A 17,413-nucleotide genomic window follows, 5' to 3' on the forward strand; every position below is an offset into this window, starting at 1 on the left:
TTTTTTTTTTTTGGTTTTTTGAGACAGGGTTTCTCTGTGTAGTCCTGGCTGTCTGGAACTCACTCTGTAGACCAGGCTGGCCTCAAACTCAGAAATCCGCCTGCCTCTGCCTCCCAAGTGCTGGGATTAAAGGCATGCGCCACCACCGCCCGGCTATCAGGTTCTTTTTAAGACCCTTTCATACCTTCAAATCCAGTACTACCTGATTAATTCTTACACCATCAAGCTCAGCTGATAGCATGAGGTACAACCTTGAATGTTTCTGGAACACAGCTTCTATGTACTCTCAGGAGACACTTCCCAGAAGATTTCATCTCAATGACGCTGGTCCCCTTAATCACCACTAATTTCCCAGCTCCGGCTGACCAGCATTGAGTATCTCAGCAGAGCAAAGGTTTTGCTTTCGTAGTTCTTGTATCTTGTTAATCACAGCTGATTCTCCAGCCCCTGTTAACCAGAACCACAGAATAACAAATGACCCCAATAGAGTCTTTAACCTTTCCTCTAAAACTTCACAAACCAGGCCTCCATCTTCTGCATTGCCCTCGTCGTCGTTTTTTATCTCTCAAGCTCCTACAGAGCAGCTCACTGAACTCTCAACACTGAATGACTTTTCTATCCCCAAACTCCAAAGACCTTCCTCAATCCTTCAAAAAGCATGCTCTGTCACAGTCATACCGCACTCGTGGTACCGACTTCCGTCTTCGTTGGGGTGACTATTGCTGTGATGAAACACCATGAGCAAAGACCCTGGGGAGGAAAGGATTTATTCAGCGTACACTTCCACAACACTGTTCTTAAGATCGGGGCATTTTCTTAATTGAGGCTCCCGCCTTTCAGATGACTTCGGTGTGTGTCAAATTGATGTCAGCACTATCTAGCATACCATCTCAGAAGAGCCTCATTTCACTCTCTGCTTCTATGATGGCTTCTCTTTCTCTTCTGCATCTGCAGTTTCATAGTTTACCTGAATATCCTGAGGCACTCTTCCTGTCCAGGACTGTCATTGTAATCACATCTGCATGACCTCATCTGTGGATATGGTGACATTTACACAGCTTGAGGACTAGGACTTGGGTTCTTTGAGGACACCATTCAGCCTACCACATGGCTATCAGGGAATCACTATAGTGTAGATGCCTAGCTTTTGTTTCTAAGGAAAAGGTATGTTTGGACTTGAAGATGTTTGCTTATAAAAAGCTCACTTGTCATCAGGGTGTGAGACATTGACAGAATGACAAGGTGGACTCAGCAGGGGGCTTACATGTCACATGTCATTGTGGCACCAACACTGCCACGCCTGTCTGCTCAGATGCTTAGACTGGCTTTATTACTTTTGACTTAACTTGCAAGAAATCTCATGTGTGGTTTTCCTATGATCACTTTTGTTGGTGACATTTTAATTGCTATTGTCAGCTGTAAATGTATTTTATGGCAGATGCCTGGGGTGGCCTGTGTCTATACTGAAGGTCTATACTAAGGAGGCTGAGACTTTAGAATTGCCACAGGCTAGGACACAGAGTGAACTCTGCACTAGCCTAGACTCTAAAATGGAAGCTGTCTCAAAAATAATGTAATTCTTTGCATTTGGCTAATATTAATTCATAGATTTTACAAAGAAATATCTTGGCTTTGGGTGAAAATGAGCATAGTTATAATTGAGACAAAGTTTAGAAGGACATATTAATTTATCCAAACAATTCCCACCAAAGGAAACTTGAGTTCAAAGCAGCAACTAAAAACTTTTAGTTTAACTTTACAAAACTTTACAAAACGATAAAGAGGCAAATGGTGGGTAGCCAGCTGAAATCAGTTTTTCTGCCATCAAAAACACTGCTCCTTAAAACAAACGAGTTGTAGAAAAATCAAATAACGAGTAAGTATCAGAAATATCATCTTAAACTTAGGCCTATTATCTCGGCATTCTGGAGGCTGAGGTAGGAAGAGCTCCAAGAGCCCAAGGATAACCTGGACTACAGAGTAAGGTCCAGTTAGCCCAGGCTAGAGAGTGAGACCCACAACTCCAAAACACAAAAAAACAAAGCAAAACAAAGGAAGACCCTCATGAAAGTAAGAGATAGAGGGATGAAAGTCTCCCGTCATGAATAGTATTCACGGCTCATACGCCAGCTCATAGACAAGGAAGTAGCAGGCATGATCAGGAACTAGCTTTTCAGTAAAAATAAAAATAATCATTTATAGGTAAAAGGCTCAACATGGTCTGAAAACAAGTAATTTCTTCACATTTTGGTGCTGAATTTAAAATCATGTTTTAAAATTTTCAGGATCAAAGCAATGTTGGCTGCAAACAGCCTCTCATTGACTGGAGCCCTCTTGATGGGATGTTCCAAATTTGGACCGGCACACGCCCTCATCATTGCTGGACGAAGTGTATCAGGACTGTATTGTGGTAAGTGAGACACACACATCATTGTCTAATTGTTATTCTAGGTAGAGATCTCTGAAGCTTACACAGCATCACAGAAGGAAGGCAAGGGACACAGTAAGAGTGAGTGATGACACTATCTGTGTCTATGGCACAGTAAGAGTGAGTTGTGACATCATCTGTGTCTGCCCACCCCAGAAACATCACTTGTAGTTGTTTGGTCTTGGACAAATTATGCAACTGATTCTCTTTCCTTATCTGTGAAATGAAGATGACAATAGCATTGGCCTCTAGTGAACCTGGTAGAGTATATATAAGCTGGTGAGCATAGCATCTGGTGACTGTGAAAAACTGTAGATAAACACTATCTGTTGCTACTACCCCTGTGTTGCAGCCAACAGTTCACTCTCTTCAGACCCTAACCCTGCACTGCTGACCTATGCTATGGTTTCTCTGTCTTTCATTGGTATGGTAAGGCCCAACCTCCTAGACTCACCTCTTAGACCATACTACCTAAGCCTGTTTCATTCCAAATGTGACTGCCCAGAACAGTGAAACTGTGATGACCATAGGGAAAGGGAATTGGACAGAAACAGATACTGGACTCTGTCCTCCCTTGAACTTTGTATCTAGAAGAAGCACTAGTTTTTGGAAACAGGGTTTCCAACATTCACAGGCAGGAGTCTGAACAGAGATAGGAAAATTCAACCACAAACAAATGGACAGATATTGGACTCCTCAGTGTCAACGAACCAAGGGCTCCTCAGTGTCAATGAACTGACGGCTCTGGGCTGGCATTATACCTGTTTTCACAACTGGAATTGACCTCAAAGGCACAGATATCCATGAGGGGTAGGGAAAAAATGTCAAGGGTACCAAATTTCTCTGATTACCTCCAATCCTTTTACCTGCAAAAAAAAAAAAAAAAAAAAAAAGATTATAACTCTATGTGTCCTTCCATCATCAATTGAAGCAAAAGTGTAACTTAGTTAGATATCTCTTCTCGTTATTTTCTATGTTAATTACAAACAACTAAAAGAGGAGAGTCAGGTTAATTCGGAACACACTGTGGACTCAGAGGGAATCAGTTCTGGCACCATCTCTACCTAAGCCAGATTAGTTGAAACTCAGCCTCAGTCTCTCCTATAAAAGATGAGTAACAGCATCATGAAATCGGTCCAGATCATGCTCCACCCCTCCTCTCTCCTTTTAACATAGTGTGGAAAACATTACTTTTTTTCCAAATTGAAAATCATGCAGTGCGGCAGCATAGATCTGGCATTGCTAAGTGTCTCATACTCTCTGTGGTCATTTAAAAATATGTCTCATCACATTCTGAGTATTAAAAGTTGCTTAAAAAATGACAAGAACTAGAATTTAAGCTGCAGTTCCTGTGACCCCAGACCAGGGAGCTTCTCCGTGTCATTCTGTCCTGGCTATTAGAGAAAGGGCCAACCACAGAGCTCTCTCCTTCTCGGGCTCCACAGGCTTCAGGTCAGCGTCACATGTAAAATTCTACAGAAGTGCAAAAGCCATATCAACCATGCGAGACTACATTTGAGGCATTTGGAATAACTTGGAATGTTGAATTATATATTCAAAATAGTTGAAAAAAGTGCCTTTTGCCAAAAGACCATTTATTATCCTTTAAAAGATGGGTGTTCTCAAATCGGAAGCCTACAGTAAATCTTATTTTTAAATTTTTAAGAAAACGCCAAACTCTGCAATTAGCAAATGCTTGCATATGTCACTATTTACAACATGCCTAATTATATGTGTTTTAGAAAGCTACGGGGGTGGGGAAAGCTAGAGAGAGAGCTCTGTGGGTAGGAACACTTGCTGCTCTTCCAGGCTTCCTAGGTTCCATTCCCAACACCGACATGGCAGCTCACAATCTGAGTCCAAGTTTTACAAAAAAAAAAAAAAACGCTAGACAAAGCAAGAGATATGGCCCAGCCCAGCAAGTTGAAGCCCTTGCCACGAAGACTGCCAGCTTGAGTTCAACTGCTGAATCTCACAGGGAAAGAGATAATAGACTCCTATGAGTTCTCTTCTGACTTTCACAGGGACAGACGGGGACACACACACACACACACACAGTCTAAACAAACAAATAAATAAATGTAATAAAAAAGATACAGAAAGTATAATGGCTCAGTATCTTTCAAAATCTTTGTGTTTAAGTCTTTTTTTTTTTTTTTCAAATAAAATCTGTAGATTGCTTTTAGTAAGACAGCCATCTTTCCCTATATTAATCCTACCAATCCATGAGCATGGCTGATATTTCCATATTCTGATATCTTCTTCTATTTCTTTCTTCAAAGATTTGATGTATTTGTCATACAGGTCTAAAACTTGCTTGGTTGACGTTACCCTAAGATAGTTTATATTATTTGAGGTACAGTGAAGGGCATTGTTTCTCTGACTTCTTTCTCAGCCCATTTTCCATTTGCATATAGGAGGGCTAAATTTTTTTGAGTATACAGCCACTTCTATGAAGGTGTTTATCAGCTGTAGGAGTTCCCTGGTAAAAAATTTGGGGGGGTCATTTAGGTATACTATCACATCATCTGCAAATAGTGACACTTTGACTTCTTTCCTTCTAATGTGTATCCCCTTGTTTTCTTTAGTTGTCTTGTTGCTCTAGCTTAAATTTCAAGTACTATATTGAATAGAAGAGGAAAGAGTGGACAACATTGTCTTGTTCCTGGATTTAGTGGAATTGCTTTGAGTTTCTCTCCATTTAATTTGATGTTGTCTAGAGACCTGCTGTAAATTGCCTTTTTTTAGGTTTCAGTGTGTGTCTGTTATTCCTAATTTCTTCAAGACTTTTATCATTAAGGGGTGTTGGATTGTGTCAAAGGCTTTCTCAGCATCTAATGAGATGATTATGTGAGTTTTTTCTTTCAGTTTGTTTATATGGTGGATTACATTGACAGATTATTGCATACTAAACCATCCCCGCATCTCTGGGATGCAGCTTACTTGATTTGGTGATCTTCTTTGATATTCTCTTAGATTTTGCTTGTGTGCATTTGAAGCCTAAGGTTTGGATTCAATACAGAAGCTAGGTTGCCCTTCCTAGGCAGCTCGGGGAGAGCCCTTGAGTTCCTTTCCCTCTCCCTTCTGCACCTCAGTGCCACACAACAAGATCTTGAGGTGTCCCCATGTTGTGTAGACTTCCTAGGCAGCTCGGGGAGCCCTTGAGCTCCTTTCCCTCTCCCTTCTGCACCTCAGTGCCACACAACAAGATCTTGAGGTATCCCCGTGTGGTGTAGACTCACCTAGGCATGGGACCTATGTGTATTCTTCTCCACTGAGTCATTTATTGCCTCTCTCCGGAAATTGGCTTCCTTGATGTTAACTTCCTTTAATCCTGTATGTCTGGATGGTTACTAAAACATCCTCTAGGCTCTTTTCTCAAGACAACCTATGCTGCTATAATATAAACTAAATTCTAACATGGAAAAATTTTTAAAGTAAGGCCATGGAAACTGCTCAAAATATAACTAAGCATTTCTTTCCATTAATCCTCCCAATGGCACCTTCATTTAGCACAGTACCAACCAAGGATTTCTGCATAAACTCATAGCAACCAGTTTTCTGCATAAACCATGCCCATGTTTGGGGACAAGGGGGACATCTGAAGTGTGACTTTCAATAAGAATACATAATGTAATTGAACTATGCAACAGTTATTGAAATGTCCCAGGCCGCATTTTAACATTTGTACATTTGTGTCTCATACAGGACTAATTTCAGGACTGGTTCCAATGTACATTGGAGAGATCGCTCCAACCACACTCAGGGGTGCCCTGGGTACTCTTCACCAACTGGCCCTTGTCACAGGCATTCTTATTAGTCAGGTAAACTCTCCTCAGCCCTCACTTTGGTCACCTTCTACTTCTCCCCTCTCCCTGCACTCATCCCACACTGACTGCAGACAGCCACCACAGGGAAGGAGGGGAACATCTTCTCCTACAGTGATAAGAGAGTAAAAATCAGGCTTTTAGCTCAGAGGTGACTTATTTCCACTCCTCACATCCAACTTGGAGCTGCTGGTGGGATTGGCAATACGCATGGAAGTCCCAATGCTATCCTAGAATTAACATGTGAGTGTCAAGAAATAGCGAACTCTGGAGTTTTGACTGCTTGAGTTTTCTTTGCTTTGAGTGAGTTATCTGGTGATTTAAATTCAAACAATTACATAAACTCTTCTTTAGCTGGTGCTCCCTCTCCCCATTTTACTTTCAGCTAGTGCTCCCACTTTCCATTTTACCTTCTGACCTCAGAAGGATCTTTGGAACCCAGCACTTAAGATATCTAAAAGGAAGTCTGTAAACCACCATGTGGGTATCATTGTGATTGTGCAATTATTCTTCTGTGATATAGTTGCATTTTGCATAATGGGATTTTAAAGCAAAGCCCAAAGTCACATATTCCCCTACCCCTGTGTGTGTGTGTGTGTGTGTGTGTGTGTGATGCACATATTCATGTGTGTGCATGAAGAGTGTCTGTAGGTGCCAGGGGGTGGTACCAGGTGCCTTCCTTTGCCATTCTCCACCTTGGTTTTGAGGTACACTGACTGGCCAGTGAGCTCCTGAGATCTTCTTGTCTCTGTGTTCTCTCGGGGCTGGTTAGTTACAAACATACATTGCCACACCTGGTAGTGACTCTAACAGTAACAATTCCATCTGTGTTTCGCTTCTGATATCAAATGTGTTTGTGAAGGTTGAGTTGATCTCCAGATTAAATATCCAACTGGAATGAGTGAAGACAAGCATAGATGAATTCTTTACTAACAATTTTTTCTTGACTTGGTTTGTATGGGACTCACTAATGACAGCCTCCTCTTTGTGTCACCATGGACTAATTGTCAAGGATAACTACTAAAAATTCATTTTCTAATGCATTTCTGTAGAAGGCAAGTCCAGAGTACTGTGCAGTTCATATGCTCCTTCCTTGTCTTTGCAGATTGCTGGCCTCAGCTTTATTCTGGGCAATCAGGATCATTGGCACATCCTACTTGGCCTATCTGCTGTGCCAGCTCTTCTGCAGTGTCTGCTGCTGCTCTTCTGTCCAGAAAGTCCCAGATACCTTTATATAAAGTTGGAAGAGGAAGTCAGGGCAAAGAAAAGTAAGTCTATAGTAGGGAATTGCCTCGTTCTGTTATTGCAGGATTACCAGCTAGTACAAATAGTTTGTGTGAATGTGTGCTCATAAAATTAACATGGGGCCTTGTAATTACTTAGAAGACTACAAAGACCTTAGCTATGGCTACTGTATTCTGTTTTTACTTAGAAGTGACTGGTGAGCTGTGTAATTCCGCAAACCAGGAGCTAACATGTAACCTATAAGATTTAACCAGAGGTTTCCAAATAACCCTTCTCAGAATTGTAGGAGGAGTCTCTCTCTCTCTCTCTCTCTCTCTCTCTCTCTCTCTCTCTCTCTCTCTCTCTCTCTCTGTGTGTCTCTCTCTCTCTCTGTGTCTCTCTCTCTCTCTGTCTCTCAAGTCAGATATTGTTTTTCTTTTCTTTCTTTAATCAGAAAAGAGAATTTAATACAACAATCTCCAGTACATGTGTTATTAGGTCAAAAAAAGGGGCATGTAGAACTCTAGTGCCTTCATGACCAGAATACACTTACTACTGTTTGATCTGGGTTGTTTCAACCTGTTTTGGGGAAACAGGCTTGAAGAGACTGAGAGGAACTGAGGATGTCACCAAAGATATTAATGAGATGAAGAAAGAAAAGGAAGAGGCATCGACTGAGCAGAAGGTCTCCGTGATCCAGCTCTTCACGGATGCCAATTACCGACAGCCCATTCTCGTGGCACTGATGCTGCACATGGCCCAGCAGTTCTCAGGAATCAATGGGGTAAGCTTAAGAACACCTACTGTTAAGGAGCAAAGGGAGCTGAGATGAAGACAGAGGTTCAGGCTTGAGTCACTAAAATACATCTGTAAATACTCATGTCAAGTGTTATTATATGTTTGATCATTGATTTCCCTTGTTTTGTTTCAATGGCTCTCTATATTTAGCTCAATATTTTAAAAGTCAACAGTAGCACTTTAGGTCCAATAAGAAGGAGGGAGGCATTGTGGCTCAGTTGGTATATTGCTCACTGCTGCAAACAAGAGGATCTGAATTCAGAGTCCCAGCATCCACATACAAAGCAGAGGTTAGCTACAACTATATATAAAATCCCAGAACTTAATGGGGGGGGGATGAGTGTGACAGTCTAGGCAACTAATGATTTGAAAGGCCCTGCCTCAAAAAATAAGGTAGAGAACCACTAAAGAAGACACTCAACACTGACCGCTTACTTCCGTACAAATATGCATGCACATTCAAAAGCACATATGCATAAACACAAACAAGTTCACGTGCAACACAAGGGGTGGGGGCTAAGTGCATGAATATAAAGCAAAAGCTGTAATGAATGAAAGGGGAAATGTAATGAGGAAAGAACACCAGTTAGGTCACTTCCAACTTCCAACCTATATTACAAGGTTCTTAGAATATAAAATCTCAGATTTCTAGTAATCTACAAAAAAAAAAAGAAAGAAAGAAATACATGGTTCCATTTGGACAGTATACTTCAAATAGGTAGGTAGGTAGGTAGATAGATAGATAGATAGATAGATAGATAGATGAGAGTCAAACATGATACATAGATGATAGTCAGATAGATAGATGATGATGATAGATGATAGATAGATAGATAGATAGATAGATAGATAGATAGATAGATAGATAGATAGATAGAAGATAAATGCAATATCAACCAGAACTGTTATATACATGAGTGGGTATATAAAAGCTTTATTACTTTTTTATCTGTTAGGTAGCATCTATAGCAAAGCTGAAGTTATAACGGACACGAAGACTCAGTAATTTTAATTCTAGGTGTAAATTCTCACATGCTTCACCAGATAACTGTTAAGAGTGTGCGCCTGCCAGGAATGGTGGTACATGTCTTTAATCTCAGCACGTGGGGGGCAAAGGCAGGCAGGTCTCCGTGAGGTCGAGTCTAGACGGGTCTACATAGTAAGTTCTAGGACAGCCAGAACTACATAGAGACCTTGTCTCAAAAACCCGAACAAATAAAAAAGTATACACAGCAGTACTACTTATAAACACCCCAAAAGAGCAGATTCCTAAATAGACATCAGTAGTGTAGGTAACTAAATGATAGTGTGCAGGTATATCAGAATGTCACTCAAAAGTGCCAATGAACAGTGTCCAAACTCGCAGGACAGCAAGGATTCGCACGGAGATGATGTTTAGCAAAATGAGCCAGAACAAGACGATACGTAGGATACATTTCCTTTATATCAAGTCCAGGACTTGGCAAAATTCATCCATCGTGGCAGATGTTAGGAAAGTGATTCTCAGGAAACGAGCAAAGGGCCGGGGGGGGGCGGGGTCAGCAGAGTAGTCAGAGAGTTATTCCTTAACCCGGGTTCTCTCTACATGCATGTAATCAGTTCTAACATGACGGAGCTGTTCACTTACATGGACCATTCTAGGCACCGCATACCTTAACAAAAGGGTAAGAAATTAAACAAACAAAGGAAATGAACTAACGGAGTCTTCAGGCTAAGCCAAGAACTTTTAAGAAACCAGGAGCTTTAAACACTGGTGAAAGACTTGTCTGAGGAAAGGGTGGGGTCAACCTTAGGAGATTCTAGGGGCCGTGATTCCAAACACTAAAAATAAGCAGCCATGCCTTGCTTCCAGGATTTGAGTGGGAGACTCCCTGCCTGAGGCTGGCCTGTTCTTATTTTGCAGATATTTTACTATTCAACCAGCATTTTTCAGACAGCTGGCATCAGCCAGCCTGTGTATGCAACCATTGGTGTTGGGGCCATCAACATGATCTTCACGGCTGTCTCTGTAAGTCGCTGGCTCCATGAGCACTCTGCTCTTTCCTTTGCCTGGGAGTAGAGGTGGGATGGTGGCTTATGTGAAACAGTGATCGCCAACTTTGTCCACGTGCACTGTGTGTGTATGTGACTTAAGAGATAAGTGAGATAACTGAAGAATGGGAACGGCTTGTGCACACCCCAGCCACTGCTGGTGCTGACAGAGGCTGATGGAGGTGGTGAGTCACTGGCTCCCCATTGTGCAGGATGCCAGTCACTTACTCATTTGGTGAATTAATAACTCACTGGCAAGACTTTCTCTCTGTAGGAGATTCTGGGTTCTTGTCCTTCTTCTCTATTTAAACACCCCAGGGCCTGCGCACAGAGTGTTATTATACCAACATAGGGCACATTCCCTAGCCTTTCCCTGCCTGATGGAGATATCTCATTCTGGCATCCTGGGCAGAAACATTTTAAAAGCTAATAAATAACTAAACGTGTAAATGGAATTAAACAACCAGCAAATTCCTATGATATTAGCTCATGGCGCAGAACTTCCAGGCAGTTCACAAGTTCCTGGTGATACATACAAAGATGTAAAGTCTGGGTAGAGATGATATAAAAGTGTGAATTACCATTGTTTTCCCAATTCCAACAGAAGGAAGAAGTTACTTACTTTCTTAAAGCCTGTGAGTAGTTTGATATTTTCACATAATAAAAAAAAAAAGTACAAAGATTTCTCAACTAATGAAATTCACTCAAAATGAGACTAACTTGACTTATTTTTATCTTTGAATAAAACATGTTTAAAATACTTTTGAGTTTTCATGTTGGCCATAATACTACACTCTGTTTCTTTTGGTCACTTGGTTTTGTTTTTCTCTGTACATGGACTAATATTTACTTTGGGATGGTCAATAAATTGCAGCCTGGCTCCCCAGATCCTATTAAATAGTGCCAGATCTCAGAGAGCAGAGAAACACAAACAAATCACAATGTTGCAGCTGTACACTTTGACTTTGGAGACAGAACCTGCCCAAGTCAAAGGCTGCTTCAATTAATAATGGCCCTTGCTGGGATACAATCCAAGAGACTCTGTCCTTTTTATCTCCTGGAAAAAAAATATATATGACTTTATTACTAAAACAAAATGCTTATAATAGTATTTTCTACATAAAGCATCAAGTTGTTAATATTGGGAAACCTGAATTCTGAGGAAAAAACACAGGAAAAAATATGTAGAATTTTATTTCTTCCCCCTATACTCAGCCTCATTTGAATGGAGAAGCAGTTTAATTGGTAATTATCATAGATTGTATTTATAATCAGCATCTTAACTGTTTTGGATATGGAATTTTTTTGAGCTCATCTTTTTCTTTTACAAAGACTTAAAGCAGATGACTCACACACACACACACACACACACACACACACACACACACACACACACACATCAGTTCATTAGCACAATTAGAGAAAGTACTGAAGGATTTTTTTACTTAGGTTTTCTAAATAGCGGCAGTCTACACCTGTGGTCCTAGTGCTCAGGTGGCAGGGGCAGGAACATCTATCTCAAGGTTCCACATCAAGACACTCTAGCAAACCAAACCATAGCAAAATGCAACAAAGGAGGTAATTTTTTTGTGCCTTTGAACTTGAAAGCATTGTTCATGCTGACTTATGTAGAAACAATCAGCCCTCGTGGGTTTTGTGTCCCTAACTCTGGAGCAACATAAATCACTCCATGCACTCTTCTGAGTTCTTGAGACAGGTGTTCCCAGTGACACTGTGTTGCTCCCAGGCTCCATGACTTTATCCACAGTGATGTGAACGGTTCCTGGATCTATGTTTTCATCCATAGTGATGGGTTGACAGAAGGATGATTATAATCCCAAGAAAAGAACAAAACAGGCAGAAAGATGGAGGGATCTGAGGGGCAGGATGGCTCTTGGGACAAAGCTGCCCAGCTCCTGCAGATGGCCCAGTACTCGAGTGCATTCAAGCGCCACCTAGCTTCCAGGAGAGAATGCGGCCAGTCTTCAAAACGCATCTATTATCTAGTCACTATTTTTCATAGACAGAGGAAACAGATGTAAAGGAGCCTTCGTTCCTGCTGAAGCATCCCAATTTTCTCATGCCTCGACAATACTATGTCAACACCATGTATCATCCCACCAGCTTTGAAAGAGTAAAAAAAAAAAAAAAAAAAAAAAAAAAAAAAAAAAAAAAAGTATACGGGGCCAAAGATGAGGGGAGTCCTGTGGAGGGAGTGGGGAAGGGTCAGAGGAACCAGAGAGTTCAAGGACAGCACAAGAACTCAGGCCAGAAGCAAGTGACAGGAACTCATGGGGACTCACAGAGATCAGGGAGCCTGAAAGGGCCTGAGGTAGGTCCTCTACATATATGTTATTCCTGAGTGGCTTGGTGTTTTGTGAGACACTAGCTGGGAATTGAACCTGGGTCCTCTGTAAGAGCAGCCAGTGCTCTTAACCACTGAACCATCTTTCCAGCCCCTGTAATTTTTTTCTATTCTTCTCTCATATATTACATCCCGACTGTAGTTTCCCCTGTCTGCTCCTCTCACCCCCCCCCGACCCCTGCCACCTTTCCTCTCTCCTCACATCCACCCCCCCACCTCCCCTCGTGGGAACTGGGCTGCTCCTGACTCTCTTGCCTATGTGTGGGGCCCTTTTCCCCTAGCAGGTTGCCTTGTCCAGTCTTGATGTGATGGCATGTACCTGGTCAAATTAGCTTGTTGTGTCTTGTCTGGTTGATTTCTTTGGGAGGCCTGTTCTTTTCTGAGGAGAGGCCAAGGGGGTGGATGTGAGGAGAGAGGGAAGGTGGGGGGGGGGGGCTGAGAGGAGCAGATAGAGGGGAAACTACAGTCAGGATGTAATATATGAGAAAAGAATAAAAACAATTATAGGGGCTGGAAAGATGGTTCAGTGGTTAAGAGCACTGGCTGCTCTTCCAGAGGACCCAGGTTCAATTCCCAGCACCTACCCAGCAGCTCACAACTGTCTGTAACTACAGTTCCAGGGGATCTGACACCCTTTCACCAATGCACATAAAAATAAAATAAAGTAATATATATATTTTTTTTAATGTATAAGAGGGTCAGCAAGGTGGCTCAGTGGCTAAAAGCACTGGGTGATGGCTCAGTGGCTAAAAGCACTGAGTGATCTTCCAGAGGACCTGAGTTCAAATCCCAGCACCCACATGGTGCCTCACAGCCTTCTTTACCTCCAGTTTCAGGGCATCTGATGCCCTCTTCTTAGATCTACACAGACTGAAGGAATATGGTACACAGACACACATGTACATACATCACCACACAGAGAAATTAAAATAGTAATTTAAAAGAAATATATAGGAACCCTTTTCTTGCTTACTTCTCAGTAATTAATGTAGGCTCCTGATTGTCCTTTCTAGAGTGATCTGAAACCCTGGCGGGCATGTGCCTCTGACATGAGAAAGGCTTTCACTGCAGGTGAAGGCAAACGTGCCACAGATGCCTGCGGACACAGAGCTCAGCATACTGTGGTGTTGGTTTGCTGTGGACTTACTTAGATCGATGAGCATAGCCAGTTTACTCACCGAGATGGGAAGCTATAGTGTGTGTGTGTGTGTGTGTGTGTGTGTGTGTGTGCGTGCTTGAGTCCAGCACTGACAGGATTCCATGGGTCAGACTCTAGTCAACAAATATTGATCTTGGTTAATAGCAAATCTCACCCATTGATGCAAGGGTTCATAACTCAATGCCAGGTTCCCTCAGGACAAAGAAGCACTCTAATGTCGTGCTGTGATGTCGTCTGTTTTCAAATACACAGTTCACTCCCACAACCCGCACATATCAGCACAGCAGGAAAACACAGGGCTCACTATTTTAATACAGTGATCAAATTCTAAATGTCACCAGGCTAAAAGTCACATGTCATCGGTGACTTTCTTAAGCACTGAGGAGTTGGGTAAGAATGGCTGACACCTGCATAGCCAAACTGTCTCTGATATCTGTGGCACACGAACTCTTGCAATGATTAAAATCAGCAGCTGAGAAACCAGGCCACCTTTTTGGTTTTAGCACAACAGTGCTTTTTCTTACTTTTGTGGTGTTGGGGATTGAATCCAGGGCCTCATGTATGGGAGGCAAGGATGTGAGCTACCACCTCAGTCCCGATTCACAATCTCACTGTAGAGATAACCTTAGGAGGCAACAGACTACAGAGCCTCTCACTACTGTATCCAAAGAGATGACCCCAGAGTGCAGGGAACACCCAAGTCTATGTCACGTCTGAACTTTACAAATCAATATGGTCAAATTAAGCCAATGTTTAATTTCCACTGTGTACTGAGGCTAGCACCGCCGTCATCCACAAGCTTCATGGCTCACCTCAGTTGTGCATCTGTAAAATGGGGTCACAGCACTGCCTTGCCCCCCTACATGCATTGCAACAAGCTCCCTGGTGGATGTTGCTTGGCTCAGGATGCTGATATCATGTTCTGTGAACCTTCCTAGGTGCTGCTTGTGGAGAAGGCAGGGCGGCGGACCCTGTTCCTAACCGGGATGATTGGCATGTTTTTCTGCGCCATCTTCATGTCGGTGGGACTTGTGCTGCTGGTGAGTTTGGCGCCTGGATTGGTATTTTAAATCACAGGCAGACATCTCTGGCCTCTGGGTTAAAGAGCTCTGTGTAATAACAAGCGCTTGAGACTGGCTTATGAAATAAAGAAAGAGGAGACATGTAAAGGAAAGGGGAACTATGTTCTTGGAATTACAGCATAGGGTACCAACATGCCGTTATCCGTCACTGCGTGGTCAGGGCACAGGTTCCACATGGACCTGCTGGTAGAACCATGGGCAGGGACCTGAACCTCCCTCTCAGCCCTGTGTAGTCATTCAGCTTCTGAGCAAGTCACAAACCTTGTCTGGCCATCTTGGTAGGAGGACTTTAGGGTTCTGGATCTTCTTGCTTGTCACAGGGAAAGAGTGACCATGGAACAAACCCAAAAGACCCTAAAACAAGAGATTGGTTGGGCAGAACCTCCTAATATGGAAAAACCAAAATGCCCTAGAATAAAGGATTGGCCAGGCAGAACCTCATAATACTGAAGCAAGATTTGTGTTGGACTGTTGTCTCAAATCAGCCATTTAAATGACGAAAAAAGAACACAGGAGAAGAACTGCATCCAGTTGAACTTGGCGTGAGAGAACACGGAAGCTGCTAACCTCTGCCTGGCTCACTTAAGATTGTCTCTTTGTCTTCAGGATAAATTCGCCTGGATGAGTTACGTGAGCATGACTGCCATCTTCCTCTTTGTCAGTTTCTTTGAGATTGGGCCAGGTCCAATCCCTTGGTTCATGGTTGCTGAATTTTTCAGCCAAGGACCCCGTCCTACGGCTCTGGCACTGGCTGCCTTCAGCAACTGGGTCTGCAATTTTGTCATCGCCCTCTGCTTCCAGTACATTGCGGTAAGTGCACACACTGTGCGCGCCCACGAGGGTAAGCGCACACACTGTGTGGCCACGCGGCTGCTGACCCCTCTGTTTGCTCTCTTGCAGGACTTCCTCGGGCCTTACGTGTTCTTCCTCTTCGCTGGGGTGGTCCTGGTCTTCACCCTGTTTACATTCTTTAAAGTTCCAGAAACCAAAGGAAAGTCTTTTGAGGAAATCGCTGCAGAATTCCGGAAGAAGAGTGGTTCGGCCCCACCACGCAAAGCTGCTGTACAAATGGAATTCCTGGCGTCTTCAGAGAGTGTGTGAGGATGACCTGCCTAAAACCGAGGAACAGACCAGAAGGGAACCACGTGCTCCCTCTTAAACCGATTCCTTCCTGGGTGTGCGACTATACCCAGGAGTATCGTTTATTCATTTGGAAGTATTTTTACAGACTCCGATTAGAAATATCAACATATATTATTACCAAAGAAAGTATTTTTTTAACTTAAAGAATCTATTTTTGATGGTAACACTCTTCAGTAAACCAGAGGCTATTTTGCTACTCTACAGGGAAGTGTGTAATAACCTTCCGAGCCCTGTTCTACTGAAATTGAAGAGCTTTCGACATATCGCTGCTTTTTAAAGCACGTGACTAAGAAATCAGCAGCTACAACTGCTGTCTAGATATTTAATTACACCGGAATAGTCTTAGCCCCAGATCGGACACTAAAGGACATACGGCTCATGTCAGCAAGGCTCACATTCAAACTGACTTTTCTGTTACCTTTCCTCGGCTTCTCTCACATGGATTAGACTTTGGGTTTTGTTAAAGCCATTTTCTGCATTTTTATATAGAATTCCCGAGTATGTTAAACTGTATTTGTAATGAGAAACTCTTTTTTATAGCTACCAAAAGCTTCCTACAGTGAGAGAAAACATTTTAGTTTCCTTGATGTATTCTGCAAGGTTAAATGCTTGAGTTGTTCTTAGCTGTAGAGCTCAGATTATCAGTTAGTTATATTAGCATCCAAAGCATGTTAGTTTCTCGCCACTTCAGTCTTTGTGTTGTACTTATACTTGGCTTTTTAAATTGCCCATGGCACACACTTAAACCATTAGGAGTCAGGCATTTTGCATATTGCCTCCAAAATCTAATAAACTGGATCAATCACAGGGAAATCTGGAATAAAGAGTTTTTCTATTTGTTAAATTTTTTTTTTAAATTCTGATATTTCAAAAGAAGTTGACCTCTCAGGCCTAAGCCTCCTCTTTAATTTCTCTGGAAACACCAAGTGAGTTCCCTGACATGTCACAGTCACCGCTTTCACCTGGTTCTCTTTATCTTTAGTATGCACAGGTCCTATGGAATCTCTTGCTGGCACTGATCTGTGCAGGCAGATGACACTACTGTCCCAAATTACAGTTAAGGACACACAGGTCTGCTGCTCATCAGGCAACCAAAATGTCTCCAAGCTGTTTTCCTTACAAAGTAGAACAGAAGATCAATTATTCATGCATGCATGGATGGATGGATATATGGATGGGCAGGTGGACAGACAGACAGATGTATATTGAAGAAAAACGCTTAATCTTGTCATTTGGAGTAGGGGTTCAAGTCAGGGTGTCATGCATCCTAGGCTGGGCTCTTGAACTCCTACACTGATCTTCCAAGGGCCAGGGCTGACATGTGCCACCAAACCCACCCAGTGAAAAACACCTTTT

General features: G+C 42.4%; 1 protein-coding gene across 3 annotated transcripts in view; it reads left to right on the forward strand.

Moving 5' to 3' along the window:
* The window catches only part of Slc2a2 (solute carrier family 2 member 2), a 33,615-nt gene extending 16,714 nt beyond the window's left edge, over positions 1–16,901 (forward strand). For all 3 annotated transcript variants that reach the window (XM_029475115.1, XM_029475114.1, XM_021158043.2), the window contains exons 4-11: positions 2,286–2,410; positions 6,137–6,252; positions 7,361–7,523; positions 8,076–8,263; positions 10,181–10,285; positions 14,771–14,872; positions 15,521–15,724; positions 15,815–16,901. In XM_029475115.1, the coding sequence (XP_029330975.1) occupies positions 2,286–2,410; positions 6,137–6,252; positions 7,361–7,523; positions 8,076–8,263; positions 10,181–10,285; positions 14,771–14,872; positions 15,521–15,724; positions 15,815–16,015 (1,204 nt within the window). In that variant the 3' untranslated portion in view covers positions 16,016–16,901. The remainder of the gene's footprint in view (positions 1–2,285; positions 2,411–6,136; positions 6,253–7,360; positions 7,524–8,075; positions 8,264–10,180; positions 10,286–14,770; positions 14,873–15,520; positions 15,725–15,814) is intronic.
* The last annotated feature ends 512 nt before the right edge of the window (positions 16,902–17,413 follow it).

The sequence above is a fragment of the Mus caroli genome, chromosome 3 (genome assembly GCF_900094665.2).
Source record: "Mus caroli chromosome 3, CAROLI_EIJ_v1.1, whole genome shotgun sequence".
Lineage (NCBI taxonomy): Eukaryota > Metazoa > Chordata > Mammalia > Rodentia > Muridae > Mus > Mus caroli.